General features: G+C 34.9%; 1 protein-coding gene across 1 annotated transcript; it reads right to left on the reverse strand.

Moving 5' to 3' along the window:
- Positions 1-1,443: 1,443 nt before the first annotated feature.
- Positions 1,444-9,508, reverse strand: LOC127556989 (arylacetamide deacetylase-like). Its single transcript, XM_051990490.1, has 4 exons — positions 9,313-9,508; positions 4,658-4,727; positions 3,692-3,863; positions 1,444-2,052 (listed from the first exon to the last, which is right to left on the reverse strand). Exons 1-4 carry the CDS (start codon positions 9,506-9,508, stop codon positions 1,444-1,446), a joined length of 1,047 nt encoding a protein of 348 aa, XP_051846450.1.
- Between the last annotated feature and the right edge of the window lie 16,326 nt (positions 9,509-25,834).

The following is a 25,834-nucleotide window of genomic DNA, read 5'->3' on the forward strand; positions in this document are numbered from 1 at the left end:
TAAACTTAATTCTTATTGCTTTTTTTTTTTTGGTCTATTTTGTTTCACAGTATGACTAATATGGAAGTATGTTGTACATGACTGCATATGTATGATCTATATCAAATTATTTGCTCTTTCAGGGAGATGGAAGAAAAGGGAGGAAGAGAATTTGGAATTCAAAACTACAAGAAAAACACATATTAAAAACTCTTTTTCTATGTAATTGGGAAAAATAAAATGTTAAATTAACTGATAACTATATTTCATTATAAACAGTTTCATTGTAATCCTGTGCATTTTGTTGTCTGCATTTGAAAACCTGATACCAAGGAGTTCATGGGTTTCAACAGATAGCCAAAAGGGGACCATAAAAAGTTGAGAATCCTTATCTTAGACTTCATTTAGTCCAATCTCTCATTTTACAGATGAAGAAACTGAGACCTGAAGAGGTAAAATCATGATTTCCTAGAGGTTGTTTTTGTTCAGTGATATCACAAGGCTGATTTTTTGACTAGTGCATGAATTGGATTTAAGAGAGTCAGAGCTGGACCCTCTTTTCCAATATCACTGGAGTCCAGCAGTAAGACAAAAGTCAAGATGACTGATGCCCCGTGGATGTTGTCAATGAAGGGCTGCCATTGATACCCAGGGCCATGAATTCCAAATCCAGCTCTTTCTTCATTTGGCCTTACCTTTATTTTCTAAGATTCAGTTTCAGTCAGTGTGTTTGTGAGAAAGGGAGAGAGGGAATTCTTAGATGAGAGGGCATTTGCAAAGTGCAAATAGAACTTGGCTTTTGGGATTAATTTTTCTTTTAAATAGAGATTTGGGATAAGTACACTTGTTGCATAACAAGAGAGTCCAGGCAGTTGCCATAGCCCCAACTTTCTGATCATATGACCTCTCCCAGGATGGAGGAAACCTTTAAGAAATATTCTGTGCTAGAATAGCAGAAGGTACCGAGGTCACTCACTGCCTGGCTTAGGACCACCAGCTCAGGAGGGATGGAAGCAGGATGGGCAGTTCCGGGGAGAGGGACAGGAGCAGATGCTGTTAAATTCTCCCCTTTCTTATTCCATCCAGTAGCACGAAAGGAAGATGACCAAGGACTAGTAGAGAGGAAGAGGAGAAAGAGATGACCAAGGAGTAGGAGAAAGAGGCTGAAAAAGGGGAGAATTGGGAGGTGATATGTTCCTTAGAACCACACTTGGAAAATTGAAAGCTTTTCCCCAGATTACATGATTATACTCAGAAATTAGATTCCATAAGATTATTAATATGATTTATAAGGTGGGCTTTTCTGGTTTGATCTGAGAACCTCACATGCCCATCTATCCTCCAAATCCTCATTGTTCAATATTGTTTCCATTAGAAACCTTGTTCTCAGTTTCAAACTATTTACAAAAGAAATCATAGAACAAATCATTCTTGATGAGTAGAATGCATGTATTCCCATGCTTTTTATAAATTCTCATTTAGTCCATGAAGGTATAGATTTACTAACTCAAAGCTAATACGTAAAGTAACTGGAGGTGTTGTGAAGAAGAGCAATGCATGAAATCCACCTTCAAGGTGATCATGGATGACTTTGACTCCATTGCTACGTAGGCGAGAAACATACATGAACGCCTCATCCCTTAAGACATCATGTTCACAGGTGAGAATGTAAGTTAATGGAAGTTTGCACAATGTTGAATCATCAGCCAATAAAGGGGAGGCTCTGGAATCCACAATCCCTGGAAATTTTTCCACTATCTTGGAACTTCCATAAATGGGGTTGGTATAAACGTGTCTTTTTTTAAATTTCTCAGGAAGCAGAAGACTCCAGTTGACAAACTTGAAAAGATGGCTAAATTTGGCAGGTATGTATTGATTAGTTACTAAAGCCTGCTCAAGGGTCTTATTACTGGTAAATCCATTACTCAAAAATTTCAATAATATGGCCTTTGTCAATAAAATCCCATGTTCATTTTCCCTATGGGATGGTAAGTTTGTATCAATTGTTTGTAAAAATGGGTAAATTAAAGCTTGCATTCTGAATTTATTTTTGACTTCAGGATCGACCATCACCTGTAAATGTTAGAATATGCATTAATCAATCAGTTAATGAATCAAACATTTCTTAACTGCCTAGTCAGAATCTTTTATATTTCTAAGAGAAAAAAAATGTTCATTTTGATTAAGAATACTCAAAAATCAGGCCTAAGTGACTGCTGTTAGTTAATAATTCAGTGCTGATAATATCGTCTAAATAAATGCTAAAAAGTTAGACAAATTCAATACTTATTTAATATAGACATTTCTTCTTTTATAAAATTAAACTTTAAAAAATTAATTAAAACTATTATAATTCATTAAATATTATTACTTTGTAATACAAACCATGGTGAACTAGAGAACCCCAAAACCCAAGAATGGAGGGAATTTTAATTAATATTCATGAAAAAGCAAAAAAAAAATAAAGGAAAATTTTTTCTTGATATATGTTTGAACTTAAGTCACAAGGTCTTTTAGTCTGCAGATGAAATAACACAGCTAGATTTCCATTTCTGCTTTTCTCTTTCTTTCACTTTTCCCTTCTTCCTTCTCCCCCTTTCTAACCCTTACAAGGGATTACAAGGTTATAGTGAGAATCAAATGAATTCATCTTTGTAAAGCATTTAACCATTATCTGGTACATGGCAAGTGCTTAATAGATGTTCATCCTCCCCCTCTCACCCTTACCCCATTCAACACACTGCATTATGTGGAAAACAACCACTTTGAGAATAAAAACAATTGACAAGACAGATTTCTTCAGGATGTGAATTATCTAATTATGCTTTAATGTTACTAATTAATATAGTTACTGACTACTAGTTACTAATTAATATGATTAGTTTATCAGAGGGATTCACTTCCTTTAAGACAAAATTCAATGTGTTTATTAAATTTTCAATGGTAGATGCCATATTTAACTGTAAGTCTTTGAGGGTAATGTTTTTTTCTTTTCTTTTCTTTTTTTTTTTGCCTTTCTTTGGGCCCCTAGAACTTAGCATAATGCCTAAATACTTTGTGAGATTTAATTCAACATGTTCAAAACTTAAGAAACAGAGAAAGAAAAAATTTTAAAAGGACCTCTTTTGTCCAGTCTCTTAACTCCTCAGCACTCTTGTCTACAATAGCCAAACTTTATAGTGGCAAAGATGGGACCTGCTGGTTTACTGTGTCTGCTACTTACAAGATTGGACAATCATAGAGTTTTAGATCTGAGAGGTGTTAAATACTCATGTAGGCCAACAGTTTTTAAACTTTTTGATATCAGGACTCATTTATACCCTAAAAATTATTAAGGAACCCCCCTTCCTAAGAACTTTTGTGTAGGTGAATTATTATTGATACTTGCTGCATGCAAAATTAAAACATCTTAGTGTTATTGGAAAAAAATCTTCATGGACTTCCACAAAAACTTTGCAGGGACCCTCAGGATTCCTAGACCACATTTTGAGAACCACCAATCTATTTGAATCCTTCCCCTCTCTCTCATTTTGCAGGTATAAGACTCATATAGGTAGATGACTTCTTGAGATTCACTTAGTAACAAAATTGAAATTTGAATCTTGATTTTCAGACTCTTCTGCCTCAGCAGAATATAGTACATGAAATAAAGAATGATCACATAAAAAAAGGGATTCTAACTGGGATAATTAAAAAACGGAGAGTATCTTACCATTTGGGTCACAGAAGCTGCTGCTGTCCCTCCAACACTGTCTCCTGAAATGCCTACTCTAGTGGGGTCCACACCATATTTTGCCAGAATTTCATCCTGTAGAAAAAACTTCACTACATTGTAGACATCTTCCAGTTGAACTGGAAAATGGTATTTAGGAGCAAGTCTGTAGCTTTAAAGAGAATAAACATTGATCACATGACTCTCACTATGATTATGTAGACATCTCTCTGTAAAAGAATAGATTCAATGAGAGAATATCAATATACCAAAGTGTCATTCTTCATGTTAAGCTCCTATTTTCCATTGTCTTCCATTTTCTACAGCCACCATGAAAAAAAGGAAAAAGCCAGGAGATCTTGGATCTCTTTGTGATCTTGGATGACATTAGAAACTTGGGATACTCTAATATGGATAGGATGGTTGCAAGATCTATCAAAGATTCTCAATTACTTTGGAGTTGGTTGTAGGGAGTCTATTAAGATTCTGATCCACCTGACTCAGGATCAGTTTTCTGCATGTTGTTCAAGATTCTCAGGTGACTCCATTTCTTTCCCAAAGGAGAGAATCTTGAATGATCACATTAAAAAAGGTGATTATTAAAATTAATTAATTTTATTTATTAAATTAAAAATTATTAAATAATTAAAATGATTAATTAATTAGTTTTTTAAAAACGGAGAACATCTTATCATATGAATCATTGAGGCTATACCAGGAGTTAGTAAAATTTCTCACTACTGTCTACGGACAATTGTCACTCTATGTTCCATGGTATATAATGGAAGTGGAAGCATAAATAGTGCTCCCTGGGAGATGTATACTAACTTCCCAGACATTAAGAAACCTTAATGAAAATAATGGGATGTAACTGTCATTTGGTACATTGGTGAAGAATGAGTTACATTCCCTCCCCTTGGCTAAAACAAAACATAAACATCATTTTATAAGAAAAAAATTTCTTACTCAGATGACACAACAACAGCATCCAGTTCACTCGCTATTCTTCTTGTCAACGAGTCATAAGGCAGCATTGCTGGAAGGAGAAAAATCACATTGATGACATTGACCAACACAAGTGAAAATGTGTAGGAATGACATGAGGGCCAAATTTTGATCTTGACTCAGCTAGCCCAGAATATCCTCTCATTTGGAATAAGGACCACAAAATGAAAGAGGTTCGGCATTATGATAGGATCTAAAAAGCAGTATCCTGGTACTGAGATTAAGTGAGAGCCATTTGGATATGGCCATATGGATATAGGGATAAGGCTTAATATGTACACTCTCACACCTGAACTTCTAGACTTTTCATCAGTGGTAACTTAAAAAATGTCATGCTCGAAGGTAGGGTTTAACACATAGTTAAGTGCTGAAAATTATTTTTTATTCATATATTAATTCAGTTTCAGTCACCTTGATGGCATCCATTAGCCTATGTGTATGAGCCATATATGTATGACATATGCTTCCATATTTTTCCTCAGAGATCTTGGAAACTTGGTTGGAATTTTAGATTTTCCTGCAATTTCTTTGAATATTGAGCTTTTCTTCCAAGTGTTATATGCAATTTTCTTTCCAGGTAGTTTGCCAACAGATGTATAAGAATTCAAAGATTTTCAGGTATTTTAAGGGGAAAGTAAATTTAAAAAATTTTGTAATTATATTTGTGATAATCATGTATTGGCTTTGGAGATTTAGTGACCAGAATTTCAACAGAAATGATATAGTTGGGGCAGCTGGGTGGTACAGTGGATAGAGCACCAGCCCTGAAGTCAGGAGGACATGAGTTCAAATCTGATCTCAGACACTTAACACTTCCTAGCCGAGTGACCCTGGGCAAGTCACTTAACCCCAGTTGCCTCAGCAAAAAAAAAAAAAAAAAAAAAAAAAAAAAAAGATATCGTTTGAAAAAAGTGTTTCAAAGAAGTACTAGTTTATTGGTCAAGCACTTCCCTGCCATGAAAGGGACTTACTGGAGATAGAATAGTCAGAATAATGGAAGGACATCCCTTCTATGGGAAGGTAGGGAGGGGCAATAGCAATTATGTCAGGAATAATAGCATGATAGTCTTTCTGTGTCCATAGGAGAGAATTACAGACTCTTGTCTATGAGAATGAAAAATGCTAATAAAATTGTGTTTAGTTCAGTTTGCAATTGGAGTCCATCTTAAAATGTCTGCTGTCAAATGCTTCCTTTTTCCTTTAGTGTATATATATCTCCTGGGGTCAGAATCTGGGTTATGATTCAGGTGAAATAGTATCAATCTTCCTGGCTCTGGGATGATAAAGCATTTCTTAGATCTCTGCTCATATTTATATCCCTAGTGTTTAATACCCTGGAACATAATTGTTGTTCTTCCTTTGTGCAGTAAGTGCTTAATAAATGCTTATTGACATGATTTGATTAGGCTCTAGGATCCAGCTACTTGCTGTTCCTTAGATACAATATTCTTCTGATTCTTCTGGTTGCCTTTTGTGTCAAGAATGTTCTTCTTCATCATTTCTGACTCCTAGGTTTTCTGGATTTCTTTTCTTTTCTTTTCTTTTTTAAAAAATAATTATAACTTTTTATTGACAGAACATATGCTTGGGTAATTTTTTTACAACAGTATCCCTTGCACTCACTTCTGTTCCGACTTTTCCCCTCCATCCCTCCACTCCTCCCCCAGATGTTTCCTGAATTTCTTAAGTACTCACTTCTTTATATATCTGAGATATGAAATCTTTATCTAGGAAACTCTATAAATCCCCCCCTCACAATAATTTTCTGCTTTCCTCCTGATCTTGGCTACATTTGTTTTACTTCTGTAAAACCTTTTTAAATTTAATTAAGTTGAATTATCCATTTCATACCTTACTTTGTTCTGTATCTCTCATTTTTAATCATAAATTGTTCACCTATCTATAAGTCTGATGTTCTTTTAATTTTCTTGTAATGTTTCTTTTTATATCCAGGTCATGTATCCATTTTGACTTTATCTTGGTAAATGGTGTGAGATATTGGTCTATATTCAGTTTCTACTTTCTTTCCAGTTTTCCTGACAATTTTTACCAAGTAATGAATTCTAATTCCCAAATTTTTAGTCTTTGCACTTGCCACATATAAAGTGATTGTATTAATTTGTTGCTGTAAATTGTATTTTAAATACTCAGTTCTAATTGAACCTCCCAACTGTCTTCCCTCTAAAAGTATCTTCCATTGACACTGGAGCTGTCTCTTATGTTCATAATTATTAAAATGTTTTCCAAGAGGAAAACATTCAAATTCATTTAAATGTGAGCTCCTTGAGGGCAGGATTCTTGCTTTTGCATTTCTTTGTATCCCCAGTTCTCAGAAAAATGCCTGGCACATGTGTAGCCATTTTTGTTGTTGCTTCTTCATTTTTCAGTTCTGTCTGACTTTTCATGACCCTATTTGGGGTTTTCTTGGAAAAATTCTGGAGTACTTTCTTATTTTCTTCTCTAGTTCATTTTTACAGATGAAGAACTGAGGCAAACAGATTTAAGTGACTTGTCCATAGTTATATTGCTAGTAAGTCTCTGAGGCCAGATTTCAATTCATGAAGATGAGTCTTCCTGACTCCAAGCCCAGGACTTTATCTACTAAGTCATCAAGTTCCTTGTAGTAAATTCAATAAATGATTGGTGACTTACTGGTTGGGTATGGATGATAGATTAGATTAACAATTAGTCAAGGATTGATGGCCAAAGATTACAGCCAACTAAATCTTGCCTTATAGATTCATGTCTGAGAGTATGTTTTAAATTGCTTAATGTTACTAAAATCATTTGTTCAGCTTTCTGAAATGTGTCTTTATTCAAACCTAAAAGTCCAAAAGGAGCTACTTTTTTTCTGTGGCATTTGTATATTGCTTCAGTTAGTGAAAGCCTAGGCACTAAGCAGTATAAAGATTTAAATGGAGTTAGGCTCTGTTTGGAATTTGCTGAAGTTGGCTTCTTTTGAGAGAAAGGATGATGAGAAAAGCAATATATTCTTCCCATTTGGTAGCACTGATATTCTGACCCTACTAGTGCCTAATAGATATTAAATTGTGGATGAAATCAAATATCTTAAGTCACAGGAATATCTACCTTATTTAATCTCTTTATTTTGCAGATGGGCAAGGGGTGGGGGAACTAGGAGAAATAGGATATATTGCTTCCCATCACACACACACACACACACACACACACACACACACACATACACACACACACAGAAGCATTGAGAGTAGAAACTGAGGTTCTTGACTCCCAATACAATAATGCTTCAACTCCATATGTTATTCATTTTTACAGTCCTTTAAGGAAGACAAATTAAAGTTACTGTTTTGCTACTGGAAGTTACCTAAATCCAATCAGTGCAAACTGATTATCAACCAAGCTCCTCAAGGACAAGGATCATATTGATTTTTAATCTTTTTTCCCCCAGCTTCTTACACAATGCTTCTAAAACCAAGACTTTCCTGGCCATGCTTTTGCATCTACTATGTTAGATCACTTAGTACACAAAAATTCAGGTAAACAACTTGTTTAATAAAAAAATCTAAATATATTTGCTTAAAAGTAATTCTCAAAACAGCAAAAAGAGGTGAAGAAAGATAAAACATGTAGAACTACCAGCAAGGAGAATAAGGGCAGTTGACACTGAATTTCCCTGATGTCTTAGGAGCTCTCCCTGCCCAGAACCTGAAATTATTTTTATGTCCTCCTGGTTCAAGGGATCCATATTTAATTCCCATTTCAATCCATTTTGGGAAAAAGTTAATTCCAATTTCCACAGGTCTGCTCCATGGATCTTGATTTTGTAGGTATGTAGGGGTGAATTTAAATTACTCTAGTTTTACTTGTGTCCTGGAATTCAACAGTAGGCACTTAACAAATGTTTAATCAGTGTTTGTTGCCTTATATTGAACTCAATTTGGATATTAGAGATTAGGAATCAGTGCAAAAGGGAGAAGAAGAAAGAGAAGGGAGAGAAAGAAGAAAAAAGAAAGAGAAGAATGAGATAGAGAAAAAAGAAGCAGGAGAAAAGGAATAAAAAGAAAGAAAAGGAGGAAAAAGGAGAATTAGAAGGAAAAAGACAACAACAACAGTAACAATCAGCAATAATTGATTGAGTAATCATCATGCTCATACTTGATATGGAAAAGGATTGAGAACATGCACTTTCTTCCCATCTAGTTCATCCCTAGCACTTATCACAGGAGTTGACATAAAGTAAAAGATTATTTTTACTGATTGATTGATTCATTATTATTGCAGTAGTGGGGAACTTTAGGCATAGAATAATGAATATATTGTCAGAAATCCTTAAGAGAGTGGTTAGTTTTGTCTAATATTTTTGTATTAGTTTTTCCTTATTTTGATGGTAAGGGAAACCCCATTCTTAAAAAATAAAATATATCAATATGATAACATATAAAAACTTGAAGAAGAAAAAAACAGCTTAGCTCCAAAGGAATAATTTAAGGCACAACTGTCCCTCCTTTATTGATGATATCTTTCTGCTGAGCGGGATGATTTTTGTATTACCAGTCATGGAATTTTACAAATAGAAAAGTTATATAACAGTTCTGCCAGAGCCATATTGTTTCCTAAAGAAACATTATACTCACCAGCACTTCCAAAGGAAGCTGCACCACCATGAATATAAATCACAGCTCTCTTCAGCCCATCCAGCTTCTTTGTTGGCATATATAACCGTACTGGAACTCCGACAAATGTGGTATCAGTCACTGTAAGGTTTTCATCTGAAATTGGTGCTGTGTTCAGGAAACTTGTTATCATAAAGAAAATTTCTCCATGGTGCATCAGCCCTAGCTTCTCTATAAGTAAAGTCTATTAAAGTATAAACCAAAAGGAAAATGAACAATCATTTTAGGTGAGACCATGATTATAATACGTAGACCTAGGACTATTGTTTCCCCCCATATTAATGTGACTTGAAATACTTTTCCTTCCATTGTGCTCACTCCCCAATTTTATTATTAAATAATTGAGTAACATAAAGACAAGGAGATTTCAATTCTTATCTTAAAACTTGCTTCCACCCAGTTTAAGAACTGAACTACTATAGTACAGCTAATCCTTCCACAGGTTCAGGTTGCAATCCTCTCAGGACTTTTCATCCTTTGCATCTCTGCCATTCTGTTAAGTTTCATTCACAGATGTAGGATCATTAGGAAGACAACACAATTTCAAAGACACAGAAGTCACTCTTTAAGAAATATCAAAGAGTAAAAGATTGGAAAAGATAATGACTAGAAATATCAATTCTACAATAGACTCAGATTTATTTCAATTCAATTCAATAAGAAGCTAAATTACCTAGTGCGGGTCAGGTCTCACCCCAGGCACCGAAAATACAAAAACAAAAATAAAAGAATTGTTGCTCAAATGCGTACTTTTCTATCTCTATTTCAAGAATGATTTGTGTCCTGTTTCATTTCAAGAATGATGTGTCCACTATAAAGAAAATATGAGAAAGGAGTGGGCAATTTTTCCTAAAAGATTATTTTTAGAGTCATATGATACACTGATAAATGGACAGAATATGAATCCCATCAGGTCTTTTTAGTGAATTAAAAAATTAATTTAAAGCAAAAATCTGTATTATGCAATATGTTCAATTTATATTAGCCACACATATTAACATGATATCACACATGTTTCATATACATATATCATATGTTTATTTGTAAATGACTATCCATCTATGAAATAATAGCTTTGGTCAGGAAGATAAATTTGACAAAAATCAACTTTAGCTTAATATTCTACTGAGCAATAGCACTAAATAAGGCACAAGATAGGGAGATGTGGTCCTTCCAAGAGCCTACACTTGTGTCATAGGTGATCTGTAGCACAAAGTCAAATAGATGAGGAAATGCTCTCATTTTTATGTAATGCTCTATTGACTAACTGGAATCTATCATAACTGAGTAGTCACTACACAGTAATCTGTGTGGTCATCAAAAAGCCAAAACAAAGTGGATGCAGAGTGCTTATTTATCAGATGATAGAATGGTGTTGCAACCCATCTCTTCAGAGAGGAGATTACATTAATGTGTATATTGGAACAGGCATAACAGATAGACAAATAATTGGACCCAGAATCCAAGAAGATGAAAAATCCATAAATTGCTTCCCCATCTTTCATCTTTCTGTGTAATCTGGCTCACCAATAGCTGCCATTTCTCTCCTGAAATTATAATGTTCTCATAGTCATAATTAGGTTACACGATATGGAGAATACTAACACCAAAAAAGATAGTCTTTTGTGGCAGAAATTAACTCAAGGATATATAGAAAATCCTTGCACCATTGTAACTCAATGAAAAATGCAGTACGTGGTTTACCAATAGTGAATTCTGCTTTGAGAGATAGATAAAAACCACCTGAATGGTTTTTGGATATGGGAGATGGGGACCTTGTGGGGCAGAGTGTTAAACTCAGAGTTTGAATCTGAAGTCTGAATTTGAGTTCAAATTCTCAGTTTGCCACTTACTACTTTCAAGTATGATCTTGGAGGAGACATTTTATTTTTTTCAGTTTCTTCATCTGTAAAATGAGAAATTTAGAATAAATGATCTCTAATATTCCTGTCAACACTAAATTAATGAGCTAATGATCTAAAAAAAGAAAAAAAAAGAACAATAAAAAGAAAAGAAAAAAAAAAGAGGATTCCAGTGGGTCAGATATGCATAAAAAAGAATAGTCTAAATGTTGCATTGCTTTACAGGAAATCTTATAAGAACCAGGAATATTCAGAGAAACATAGGAAAACTCTTAGAATAATTAGAAAGTTAAAAAACAAAACCAACAATTAACTAGAAGTAAGAATATGAAGAGATCAGAAGGTATGAGGGCATTGCCATGGATCCATCAAAAGTACTTGTGCAGAAGGGAGGGCAATGACATTCCCTGCTATTATAAGATCCATCACAAAGTCTGTTGACGATGGACAAAAATGGTTAAATGAGTTAAGAGGGACTGGCCTAAATAAGCCTTCTGCAAGCCAAAAAGAGTGTTTTTGTAGGTCTGTTAGTAATGTTTTTGAAGGGTCTTTGTCTGCTTTACTGGCAAGAGATCCACTTGGAGACAGGGCTAGGAACAACTTTGGTAATGTTCACCCCATCACAAACATGCATATACATATCTTATATATTGGGTTTAATACCCACTTGGATTCTCGGGATTCAATTCCATAGAGAATTGACCCTATGATGATTGAAATATAGATTCCCCTAGGCTATTAATCTGACAATAAATGGAGATGCTTATTTATTCCTCCAGGAAAAGTAGTACATAATTTTTTAAATTGGTCTCTTTATTTCAATATAATTACTTTCTTCTGATATCCTATGTATTTGATTTTATTCATTTAAGGAAGAGAATATATATTTACACATTGTCTATTATGTGTCAGGTACTATGCTATCTCACAGCAGTCCTGTGAGGCAGGTGTTGTTATCTACATTTAACAGTTGAGGAAATTGAGACAAAGCTTATGTGACTTTGCCCAAGGTCACACAGTTAATAAGTTTCTGAGGTCAGATATGCTCTGTAGAACCACTGTTCAATCCACTGTGCCACCAGTTTCAAAACATACTTCCATAGACTTTACCAGAATATCATAAAGATTCATGGCATAAAATAATTAAGAAACTCATCTCTGAGATGTTTTGAGAGCCCCACATAGCACTATTGATATAGTTAGTCAATAGCATTGATTAAACGCTTACCATGTGCCACATATTGGGCTAAAAACAGGCTACAAAGAATGGCAAGAATTGGTAATTGTGCTTAGGAAGATCCATTCTATTGCAGTGACAACATACAAGATATATACAGTGCAAATGAAAGAAATCTCAGAAAGAAACTGGGTAGGGGGTAGGGTAAAAAGAGGCAGAGTTGAGTGAATAGACAGAATCTAGTGGGTAGGAAATAGGAAAACCAAAGTTTCTGGATCAAAGAGTACACAAGGGAGAGAAAAGTATAAGAAGACTGGAAAGATAGGAAAGGGCCCAGTTGCAAAGAGCTTTGAATGTCAGAAAAATTGCTATTTAATTCTGGAAGTAATAGAGAACTGCCAGAATTTTATGAATGAGATGACAAATAAGAAATAATTAACAGAGAGAAAGCATTAGAATTAATAGGGGTTGGGAAAGGTTTCTTTTAGAAGATATGATTTTAGTTGGAACTTGAAGGAAAACATGGAGGCCAGAAGGCAATGATAAAGAGGGAAAGAATTCTGGGCAAGGGGAAAGCCAGAGAAACTATCTAAAGCAGAGATATGGTCTGTCAACTCATTGTCAACCTCATTGGAGGTCAATGTACATTGAGAGCAAGATGCAAGAAGACTGGAAAGATTGAAGAAGGGCTAATTATAAAAGGCTTATTGATGCCAAACAGTTCTGTGCCCTTCTCATTAACTCTCAGTACTCTCCAAGGTCTCTTCCAGTTCTAAACTAGGATCCTAGTGATCCTAGGATGTCAGCACACTAATTCTTTGAACTCTCAAGGTAGTATGTATTACTTTCTGATCTCTCTATTCCCAGGTAATGTCACCTTGAAAAAGTATTAGCTATCCATTTGCATAGTGTCTTATAGGAAGGCCATTTTGAACTCTATCCCTTAGAATATGACATTGTTTCCTTGGCCAAATCAATTTTTCCCATTAAAAAAACTACAGGACAAGAAGGGGACTTTCAAACAATGAGGGAAATTAAATAAATGCTAAACAAATATTTGGACAGAAGTGGATACATTTAATAAAAATAAAAAAGAGAGTTGGAGATAGATCATATTGTATTTAGTCTCACCTTGGGCATTTCTACTTTACTTTTGATGACATCAATGAAGCTGTTATCTTGTTGTCTTACATACTTTCTCCCTTTCTCTCTGTCTCTCCCTGTCTCTTTCTCCCTATGTGTATGTTATATTATATATAGAAACATATCAAATTTAATGAAGATATTAAATTTAATCAAAAAATTAAAAACAAACTGGGGGGAGGCAGAGAGATTTTTAAATTCAACAACATCAGTCACCAAAATTCTTCTGTTTTTCATTATTTTCTCATTTGTTATTTAGCTATGCTTTTTTTTTTTTTTTTTAACTAAACAGGGACTATGTCACCCTGGGCCTTGCATAGTACTATGTAAAAGCAAATAATTCATATTATCTCATTGACTGAACAAAATAAAATTAATTCCCTGTCTAAAGTATCAACTAATAGAAAGAGACATTTGAAATCCATAAAGTACATAAATATTCAGAATGAAAATATTTCTCTTACCAGATCTATAAGAGCTCTGCCAACTGCATTATAGAACATGACTTTCCATTGTTCTTCCATATTCTCTGGTAAAGGTGAATATACATAATAAGCAATGAGAAGACAAGAAACCACTGTGCAGAGAACTTTGTGGCCCATATTGTCTCAATTCAGCTCCTTCTTAGAGCTGGTTGAGATTGAGTTTATTGTCCTCTTATTCTGAACATAAGCAATAAGGTGAAAGTTTTTTTTGGATCATCTTCAAGTAGTATAGTAGATCATCTGTAGGATAATTTTTTTTCCCCTTTTAGTCAGATTAACCAATTGTGCTTCTTGCCTGCCAATAAGAATTATAAAGACAAAATTTATTGTCCCTATGATTTCATTCAATTCATAAATATTTATTAATGCATTATTATGTGCATAGTATTGTCCAAGGTGCTGAAGATGCAAAGTTTGAAGTATAATAAGGGAATTAAACATACAAGCAACTTTTGATTGTCTATCTTTATGGAGGACATCACTAGCATGGATACCTGTGGCTTAATTCAACCCATTGTTACTTTTCAACTGTTTTCTCACCACCTATTTTTCTTTTTTTCTTCTTTCTTTTTAAAATAATAATAGCTTTTCATTTTTTCAAAATACATGCAAAGTTTTTTAGTTTTTAACATTCACCTTTTTTAGTTTTTAACTATTCATTTAACATTTAACATTCAGCTTTGCAAAACCTTATGTTCCAAATTTTTCTCCCACCATGCTCCCCTAGATAGCACATAATCCAATATGGATTAAAGGTGCAATTATTTCATATTTCATATTTTCAATATTTATCATGCTGCACAAGAAAAATCAAATGAAAAAGAGAAAGATGAGAAAGAAAAAAAAAACAAGCAAGCAAGCAAACAACAACAGTAGCAACAAAGGGGAAAATACTATGTTGTGATCCATGTCCAGTCCCTATGATCCTCTCTCTGGATGCAGATGGTTTGTTTCATCACAAGTCTATTGGAACTGCTCTGAATCACCTCATTGTTTTTTTTTTTTTTTAATATTTTATTTTATTTTATAATAACTTTATATTGACAGAATCCATGCCAGGGTAATTTTTTTTTTACAACATTATCCCTTGCACTCGCTTCTGTTCCAATTTTTTCCCCTCCTTCCCTCCACCTCCTCCCCTAGAGGTCAAGCAGTCCTATATATGTTAGATATGTTGCAGTATATCCTAGATACAATATATGTTTGCAGAACCGAACAGTTCTCTTGTTGCACAGGGAGAATTGGTGAATCACCTCATTGTTGAAAAGAGTCAAGTCCATCACAATTGCTTATCACATAATCTTGTTGCTGTGTGCAATGCTGTCTTGGTTCTACTCACTTCATTTAGCTTCAGTCTCTCCAGGCCTTTCTAAAATAATCCTGCTGATCGTTTCTTATAGAACAATAATATTCCATTACATTCATACATCATAACTTATTCAGCCATTTCCAAACTGATGACATCCACTCAATTTTCAATTCCTTGCCAGTACAAAAAGGGCTGCTACAGACATTTTTCTACACATGGGTTCTTTTTCCTTTTTTATGATCTCTTTGGGATACACACCTAGTAGAGACATTACTGGATCAAAGAGCATGCAGTTTTATAGTCCTTTGAGTATAGTTTCAAATTGTTCTTCAAAATGGTTGGATCAATTTACAACTCCACCAACAATGTACTAGTGTCCCAGTTTTCCTACATCCCCCCCAGCATTTATCATTATCTTTTCCTGTCATCTTAGTTAATCTTGGATGTGTGTAGTGGTATCTCAGAGTTGTCTTAATTTGCATTTCTTTAATCAATAATGACTTAGAGCATTTTTTCATATGACTATAAATGGCTTTATTTTCTTTATCTGAAAATTGTCCATTTATCAACTGAGAAATGGTTTGAATTTTTATAATTTGAGTCAATTCGCTCTATACTTTAGAAATGAGGCCTTTATCAGAAACCTTGGATGCAAAAATTTTTTCCCCACCTTAGATTTTTCTACTTTGCTTCTTATGACATCAATGAAGCTGTTCAATTAAAAAGCAAAACTTATGTGCCTTCTCTGTCTCTGTATTTGTCTCTCTTTGTTTTCTCTCTCTCCTTCCCCTTTTTTCTATTCCCCCCCCCTTTTTCTCTCTCCTATCTTTTCTCTCTCTCTTTCCTTTCCCCCCTCCCCCTGTATTGTATATTTTACGTATATATACATATGAATATGTACATATAGGATGGATTGGAAACAATCATCAGAGAGAAGACACTAGCATTAAGGGAGATCAACAACTAGGATTTTTGTTGGGCTTTGAAGGAAGACAGAAAATAGAGACAAAGAGGGAGAGCATTCAGGCATGGGGGACAACCAGAACAAAAATAGAGGAGTATGGAAAATATACTCAAGATGTCAGAGAAGAGGAAGTAATATAGCCTAACTCACCAGCCAATCCTCTTTACAAAGATCTAGGAAACATATCAGAACAATTTCCTGTGGGAAAAGTCAAGAAAAAAGTCACAATGAGAAAATTTATCCAGTGCAAGGAAGCTTGGGGAGAAAAAAGAATGGGATCTGGCCAGAAATGTGGCACAGTTAGGATTTTGTAGCTTTCCATTACTCAGAGACTGAAGGAGGACAGAGATTGAGTAACAGGGTAGGAAGTGTCTGGGAAGAAAGAATTACTGGGAATCTCCGAGCTAGCACAGGAAAAATTTGTTCTGGTTAACTATTTCTGTAATAAGTTTTTTTTTTCTTCTTTCCTTTTCCTTAGGTAAAGAGAGGAAAGAGAAAGGAGAAGGATTTAGGATGGATATAAAATAGAATTAAAAAATAAAATAAAATAAAATATTTTAAAATGGCAGTTATTGTGAGGACAGGGGCTCAAGTTTAGAAGACTAAATAAGTTTTGCCTACCAAATTTTCTGGTAAGGCAGTCTAATGCAAGGGGGAAAACAAATGAATAATAGTAAGGAAATGGGTTTGAGTCTAACCTCTCTCACTTAATTATTCTATTTCCCAAGACTCAGTTTACTCAAAAGTAATCTCTAAGGTTTCTACAATCTCCTTGAATCTTTCTTTGATATGGGCTTAAAAGAAGTGGGTACAGAGGGTGATAAGGAAAGGCTAGTAACTCATTTCTCAGGGGTGCTTTCTACTTTTGGTATCTCCAAGAAACTATAGTATGAGAAGAGGTCTCCTTCTGGTAAAAATGTTTAGGCAGATGGGCAGATGGGTAAACAGTGAACCTCAAAAAACATCAGTAAGTTAGAAGGGTGTCTACTTCAGGCATGTGAAGACTTCCATGGTAGAATAGGTAGATGTGACTAATTTGTGCCAGCAGACCATAAAAGTTATAGAAACAAACACTGTGGAAGGTTTAGAGTTCGGTTAGACATCAAAGACACAAGGTCATCTACTGTATCCTGAGCCATTGTCAGTCATCTTGAATTTTTTCTTGCCACTGGACTTTAGTGACTGTGAAAGAGAGAATCTAATGACTGTGCAACTGCCTTTTAAAAATCCAATTTATGAACAATCAAAAGATATCCATAATTTTACTATTTTACCTACTTCAAATACCTGTAGTGACAGGCAAGTAATGAAACAGCAGGTGTATATACTGGGAGTTGTTGTCACATCCCTGCACAGAGGTGGCCCAGAGCACAGTCATCTCGCTAGGCTGAAGCAGCAGTAAGACTTGAGGTTTCCCTGAGTGTCTGAACACTTTTTTTGGTCCCACACTTTATAGTATTTTATTTTTCCTGTTTAACATGTATAGTTTCAACATTTACTTTTATAAAATTTTGATTTCCATTTTTCTCTCTCCCCCTTTCTTTCTTCTCCCCTCCCCAAGAAAGCAAGAAATCCAATATAGATTATATATGTATTAAACATATTTCCACACTAGTTGTGTTGTGAAAGAAGAATCAAAATAAAAGAAGAAAACTTCAAGAAAGAAAGAAAAACAAAAAAGTGAAAATAATATACTTTGATCTGCATTCAGATTCACATTTCTGCCCTTTTTCCTACCAGGAATATTATATTTTATAGGGAAAAAAATTGTTAAATCATCTGAATACTATGGGTATCATTACTTGGGCCAGAAATTAAATGTTTTGAATGCCAGCAGATTAGATTTAATCCCATTCTTTTTTCATGGTTTAACCCTAACTTATTTTATAAGAACATTTGTTCTTCTCATAAAGAATTCCTTAGTTTATTTTTTTATGTAGTGCATGAGGTACTAATAGGGATGCTTTAGAATGTGCCTTTCAGTCCAACGGGCTGCCTAAAACTGCTATATGTAATGTGACTATAAAATGACTTGTCTGATATAAAGGAAAACAATGGATTTCCTTTTTCATCTGTTAATAATTACTGAATTAAGACTGGCATAAATGGAAACAAATAGCCTGTATTAAATAAACTATCTTTTGAAATGAACACAAAAAAGGAAAATAAGACCAAATTCAATATTTTATGTAGTTAAATGTAGATCAAGGGATTTGTAGTATATTCCTGGGTAGTATTCACCCAAAAATTTCAGTTCACAAGCAAATAGATGAAATACACTGATGGGTAGAGATGCACTCCATAGTCCATAAGAGAATTCCTGCTTTGCTGCTTCTTTCATATTACTTTTGTTTTTACAAAGTATATTACTGGCTACTAATAAAACTGCAATTTGAAAGACTGGAACAATGTAGTAAAGTAAAAAGAAATAAATATTTCTATTTATTTAGAAATTAAATAATTTAAAAAATAGAAACAAATGTTGGGTGGGGTACGGATCTTTTGTCTTCAAAGGTGAAGATTAAACTCACTCCCCACTGCTCTCTGTTACTTCTATGGAGCATCTAGTTAACCTGGAGTACGGGTTAGATCACCTCCCCTCCCCCTTGCCTCTTTGGAGGTAGAGTGGGAGGGAAGGGTGGCCATGTGGAATTCTTTCCTTCCCCCCTCCCTCTAAACTGTTCCAGACATTTTAAAAATCAAGTTGTAGCTCCCTAGTTTTGGCTAAAAGGAGCAAACTGATTTGTATAAATATAAGGTTAAGGTAAATATCTGTTTAGGATTTATTTGAAACTTTGGTTAATGGGATTTGTTATTGGAGGTAAATTTCTTGGGTTTGTAGTTAATGTTACTGCATTTTTTCCTTTCCTAGAAATAACTGATTTCTATAATCAGAGCAATGGTCAATGAGAAACTGTTAATGCGATTCAATGATGTCATACCTTGCTGTTTCCAATCTGGTTATGTTATACCTGGTTATCTGTAATCATTATGCCCTAAATACTTGAGCAAATAAATATTTAATCTGGCCATCTATCAGTTACTAGATATTGTGTCTGGATATTAAAGTTTTTTTTTTTTTTTAAGGTTTTTAACTAATGAGAGGTCACATCTTGTAGCATTCCTCTTGGACCAGTCTTTCTATCTCAGACTGTTCTAACTTTTCTTTGTTAAATTTGTTTTTGTTTCTAGATTTGGTCAAATTACAGATATATTGACTTGCTTCTGGTACCTAGATCAAGCTTTGATTGTCAGCACGCCCCACTATATACACCCATCCCCCTCCCTGGAGTGAGCATCTCCGCTCATCTTCAGCAGGAAGCAGTTTCTGAGAAAACCATCAACCCTTCTTCTGATGCAATTTGGACTGATATGGGGGAGTGGGAAAGTGACTAAATTGTTAGAATTTTAAATGTATTACTGTGTAAGACTTGAGATGGAAATTGTTAAACTTGTGTAACTATTGCTGTAATGTTTGAGGGATTTTTAGTCTGTTATGTGTATGTATTGGGAATTTGATTCACTCTTGGCATTTATATGTGGTATATTTGATAATTCCTTTCTGTGAGAAAAAAAGGGAGGAAGACATAGGAAATTGGGGAAACTGGTGTCTTTTCTTAGGCACTTCTGCCCCATCCCCATCTTACTAGTTCAGATTTAATTGGAAGTCCTTTAAACAGTCCTTTTCATTTTTTACTCCTTGCTTAAATTTACTAGACTATGATTTGCTGGTTGTGCTTTAACTTTGAAATCCCTTATTCTGTTGGAATTCCCTGGCAGACTCAGTTTTTGGGATTATTTTTTAGCAACAACCGGAAATTGGATAACTGTCTTGGGACTGTCAGTCTCTCTGATCTGTTTCTCCACTCCTGTTAACCCAGGTCCTTAATTAGCATTTTAGAGTATTTAAAAGAACCTTGTAGTTTGGTATCAGGCCTCTAAAAGTTTGGGATTTGCCTGCCTTGGTCAAACTGTGCATAATCTGCTCAGAAATCTGATCCCTTCTGCAGCCCTTTATTCCTCTGGGCAGGGACAGATGGAGCTACTCCAAGCCTCCCCCTTCTCCCCTGAGCAGGTTGCCCTTCTGAATGGGCAGCACAACTGTCTTGAGCCCTGCTGCTCTGTAAGCAGAGGCCGAGTCATGCACAAATGACCACAGACCTAACTCACAGTGAACTGTCCATATGCTCCCCAGCTGCAGAGGACCTGACATGATTGTAATGAGGAGCTTTGTGTATTGCTGATTAACTCTGGGGTTATCAGGAAGAGACTTGCCCTTGCCATAAGTCCTTGCATTGTTCTAGCTTTATTTTGATTTTTATTTGCTCTATTTACTTCACACAGAGTTGGTTAAAATTGTGGTGCTAAGACCTTCTAGAGGAAGGTAATTCGAGGATTTGAATAGTTAGAAGAGAAAGAGTGGGGAATGTTGTACCAAAGTTCCCTTTTAATGTCCTGACCCAGTTTCCCTAATTGTCCTATTTAGTTACTCTAGCTCAGGCTATAACCATTCCCTCTTAATGTTTGATAGGATATCTTATATCTTAGACCTTAGGCTATACTTATTCCCTCTTATGTTTGATGGGATAAAGGTCTTTATACATTTTAGATATCATTAGAATATCAGGAGCCTTTCCAGTCCCTCCATTATGAAATCCTAGGTGCCTCACCCCGTTAGGTCATCCCCATCCAGGTACCTCCTCCATTATGTCATTGTTCTTGTTACCCTATAAAAGAATCTTGTGTCTGACTTTCACTGCTGGATTCCTTGAGACCAAAGCATGGATCCATTTGGTCCCAGTAAATCTCTCCATTAAATAAATTACTAAATTGTTCTCTAATGTCTATCTTGCTCAGTTTCTCCAGCATTACAAAAGTACTTTGCAAAATTTAAAATATGATATAAATGTTTTATGTTATAGTTATTCTCTCATTTTTAAAAAAAATTTTTTTTTCCAATGGAGTACAACTAGAAACAGTGCTGAGAAAACTGGCTATGGATCTGAATTCACACTATTCAATATTATGATTATGTAAAATGTGATATTTTGTTCCAATGAAAATTTGAATTTGAATAATAGAAATATTATAAGGCATTTATTTTTCAGGCTTGTCTGGACCTAGCTAGGTTGCTTATATTCTTTTAGGATATAAGCTTCTTAGGGGTTTGGATAGTTTCATTCTTAGTACTTGAATCACATTATATACTTGAATATCTGTATAAGAAATATTTGTTGATTGATTGATTATGTTTAATGTAGAGACAGTTTCCTTGCCTCAAGTCTCTCCTCCATTCAACTGCCAAAGGGATCTTCCTAAAGTACAGGTCTAATCATATCCTTCTTTTTGTGTCTTATTCAACAAATTTCAGTGACTGCTTATCACCTCCGGGATCAAATATAAAATCATAAATTTGACTTTTAAAACTCTTTTTAACCCAGCCTCTTACTACCTTCTGAGTCTATTGAGACCTTCGTTCCCTATACATATCTTATGATCTAATTAAACTGGTCTCTTGGCTGTTCCATATACAACACCCCATCTCTTGACGCTGGGTATTTTCACTGGCTGTCTCCCATGCCTGGGATTTTTTTTTTTTTCCTTCCTTAGTTCCATATTTTGGGTTCCTTTAAGTCTCAGCTAAAATCCCACCTTCAATAAGAAGACTTTCACCCTCCTCCTTAAAAGCCAGTGTCTTGTTTCTGTTGATTATCTCATTTATTTTATATATATCTTGCTTTTACAGTATTGTTTGCACATAATTCTGCCCATTAGTTGTAAGTGCCTTGAGGGCATGGGCTTTTACTTTCCCTAATTTGCTTTCCCAGCTCTTAATACAGAGCCTGACACATAATATATATTTAATAAGAGCTTATAGATTTGATTTCCTGACATCTATTGAAAATGTTCTTAAATTTTTAGAGCCAGTTTGAGCTCATTAATTGGATGCTCAAAGACATTTTGAGGTTTCTATTTGTAGCCCAGGGATTACCATATGGCATTTATGAAAGATAGTGAGCATCTGAGATATAATTCTAATCTTACTATATCTTTAATTGGTATTTAGTTTTTGCATCTTATATTGAGGGGTTTAAACAAATTACTTGCACACTTTGCATTGATCCATATGTACAGGCTCCTCAAGGATTACCTTGGCAATGATCTGATCCTGACCCAGCCTCCTAAACACCTTCACTTGATTTTTGAATGAGAGGAAAAGTCATCCTTAATAAACTATGAAAAACACTAAGGAAGCCAGAATGCAGTGCAGTTAGACCAGAATGGCAAAGGAGACTGGAGGCTACACCATATAAGAAATAATTGAGGGAGTTAGATAAGGATATTTAGCTTGGAGGAGAGGATAAGGAGAATGGAATAAATATCTTTAAATAACTGAAAAGAAGTTACATTGAATTCAATTCAACAAATACCTCGTATAGGTGAGTCAGTTGATGGAGTATTGATAACCCAAGTTCAAATCTTGCTTCAGATAGTTCTGTCCAGTCCATCACTTCTCCTCTATGAGCCTCAGTTTCCTTATCTGTACAATGAAGGAGTTGGACTTGATGGCCTCTGAAGTCCTTCCAGATTCAGAATTAAGATCCCATTAGGGAGAGAGAGACCATCAGGGAGGTGGTCCCTGACCTGAGCCACAGGTAAGTTAAGATTTCTGGAGTGGGGATGAGGAGAACATAGTCCAAGCATGGACACAGCCTGTGCATAGTAGGTGATGTAGAATTTTGGGAGCAATCCAGGCCAGTTTGGCTACGACACAGATTATATACTTTTAAAAATATTTTCATTGACTCTTTCTGGAACGCCCTTTCCTTGCCTCTGCTTTCTGGACTCCTTCAAGCCTCAGCTCAAATCCTCCTTCTGTGAGAGGGTGTTCTAGATCCCCGCCATTCCACTCTGCTTGTGCTTTGCCTCTGAGACCATCTCCTATTTACACTATATATATCTTGTATGTATATAGTTGTAAGCATGTTGTTTTCTCTCTCTGAATGTAAAATCCTTCAAGGTAGGGACTGTGATTTTTTTTTTTTTTGAGGGAGATTTTTGCTTTTATTTGTATCCCTGACACTTAGCATAGTAAGTGCTTAATAAATGCTTATTGACTGACTATATTTTGCCTTCAACTTTTTTTTATCCTTAATTAGGGGATCCAATGGGTGATTCGTCTTGTTCTACCTTATCTTAGGGGGGACAACTAGTAACACTGAATACAAGTTATAGAGACAGAGTTTGACTTGACATAAGAAAATAATTCTTAACAATTAGAGATTCATCTCAAGGTATGAGCTACCTTGGGAGATCAGAAGTTTCTCTTTGTTAGAGATCTTGATGATAAGAGGAAACTTCTGTTCAGTCATGGATCAGCCTAATTGCCTTCTAAGATTTCTTCCAACACTAAGTGTCTATGAAGAATATTTCCTTTAAAAGACTACTTCAAGTAATTAAATTAAAAATTGAGAAGAAGTTGTCTTTTTTGGAGAAGAGTTGTAGCAATTATTAAAATAGTGTTTCAGAATCCAATTTAAATAAGCAATGTGGAATTTTATACAAATGTCTAAGTCTCCTCAAAATATCCTGCCATATGCTGTTAGGACTTTTAGGTGAAGCCAGTGGAAAGGCTGAAAAAGACCTGATATGCTGACATTTCAAATTAGGCCAATGAAAATATTCTTGAGCCAGATTCATGAACTTCAATTTATATTATGAAATAAACAGAAATTAAATTCTGGCATATTTTTCTGTCATACTTGTTTGTACACACATTCTAGACTCTAAGGTTCTTGGATACAAAGAATGTTTAATAATTTTGTGAACCCAGTATCTAGTACGGTGCTTTGTGTGTAATAACTATTTAATCAAAATACTTATTAATTGAATTGAAATAAAATGCTTGAATTATAAAAATCTTAATTTACAAAGGCATTAAATACTCTACAAACTCTATTCCTTGCAATTTGATTAATCACCACATAGTAGTATGATGGTGTTGGGCATTGGGAGTAAAAAGATTTTTTAAAATTACAATCCTACAATCTACTCTTTAAGTTGGAAATTTGAGCAGGGACAGAATTCCATTGGTTGGGAATATCATAGCTTAATCCCAGTCCTAAACTCATTAATATAGACTTTTTCCTTACTGGTGGAGATCAATGCTCCATGCCCAATTGAGGGAGGAGGTAGAAGTAGTAACATTTGAGAAAAGGAAAGCTCTTTAGTTTTTTTCAATCTTTTTGAAGTCGGGCACTTCTGGCTTCCAGCTTTGGGACAGAAGATGGCTAAAGTCAACTCCATTTCAGATTGCTGAAAGAAAAGATTCAGAAAAGAAGCTGACATGAGAAGAACTGAAAATCTTCTTCATGAGATTTCGGAGAAGTTACTCTTGGGTAAGATCTAGGAACCTGTTTCTTGGTTAAACTGAGTTACCTTGCTCCCAATGAAAGAGCACCTTCACTTTGTATTGCCTAATGTATATTCTGTATGTGTCCTTTTTTGATTTCTGTGTTGCCATTTAAATAAATGAATTTCTTGGCCAATTGCTATGTTCATTGTGGAATTGGTATTTGGCGGGAAAAGGATCAAGCCTTCAATATAATTTCTTCCATCAATTAACAGCAATCAGAAATTAGTTTGAATCTGAAAATCCCACCTGTTAGACTAATGATGATGCTTAAGGGAGCAGATATAATTTTCTCCTAGAACCATTTCTGAGGAAAGAAGATTTACCTCAACATCTTGCTTTTTTCTCTTGACAGGAATTAAAGTCTCCCTTGGGGAAGGTTTGGAGAATAGGCTATAAATGTCTATTTTGTCTTCCTTTACATCAGACAATGAACAAGTTATCTGATATTTTTATAATTGTTAGAAAAGTTTATTTGATTTAAGATAGCAGAGTTGGGGTAGTATCAGAGAAAGCTCCAAATGTCTCCAATCCAATCCATTTTACAGCAACAAATGAGACCATCTCTTTTTTGGGGTCGTTGTGTAATTTGTTAGATTTTACTTCTTCTTCAATGGGAGGAATTGGTAAGCCAATTACTATGAGAGAAATCTGACCAGTATGTATTTACAAGAACAAAAAAGCTCAGAGAAATCATTTTAGGTATCAGGAAGAATTAATATTGAGAGGAAATAGTAGGGTATAGTGCTTAAATTTCTGAACTTGAAATCAAGGAAGATGTTTAGTCATTTTTTTTCTGTTATATACAATTCTGTCAGATGAGGAAACAGGCAAACAGTATTAAGTGACTTGTCTAGGGTCACACAGCTAGTAAGCAATTGAGAACAGATTTAAACTCAGAAAGATGAGTCTTCCTTACTCTATCCACTCTACCACCTAACTGCCGAAGTTAAGAAAACCCAATTTAGGTGGCACAGTGGATAGAGCAACAGCCCTGAAGTCAGGAGGACCTGACTTCAAATGTGACCTAGACAATTAATACTTCCTAGCTGTGTGACCCTGGGCAAGTCACTTAACTCCAATTGCCTCAGCAAAAATAAAAGAAAAGAAAAAAGAAAAGAAAAAGAAAT

The sequence above is a fragment of the Antechinus flavipes genome, chromosome 3 (assembly GCF_016432865.1).
Source record: "Antechinus flavipes isolate AdamAnt ecotype Samford, QLD, Australia chromosome 3, AdamAnt_v2, whole genome shotgun sequence".
Classification (NCBI taxonomy): domain Eukaryota; kingdom Metazoa; phylum Chordata; class Mammalia; order Dasyuromorphia; family Dasyuridae; genus Antechinus; species Antechinus flavipes.

Excerpts from the sequence above, each read along its gene's own strand:
- LOC127556989 (XM_051990490.1), bottom strand. The coding sequence starts at position 9,508 with ATGCACCATGGAGAAATTTTCTTTATGATAACAAGTTTCCTGAACACA. Across the intron at positions 4,728-9,312 it reads AGCTTCCTTTGGAAGTGCTG|CAATGCTGCCTTATGACTCG; the intron begins GTGAGTATAATG and ends TTCTCCTTCCAG. Across the intron at positions 2,053-3,691 it reads CAGCTTCTGTGACCCAAATG|GTGATGGTCGATCCTGAAGT; the intron begins GTAAGATACTCT and ends TAACATTTACAG.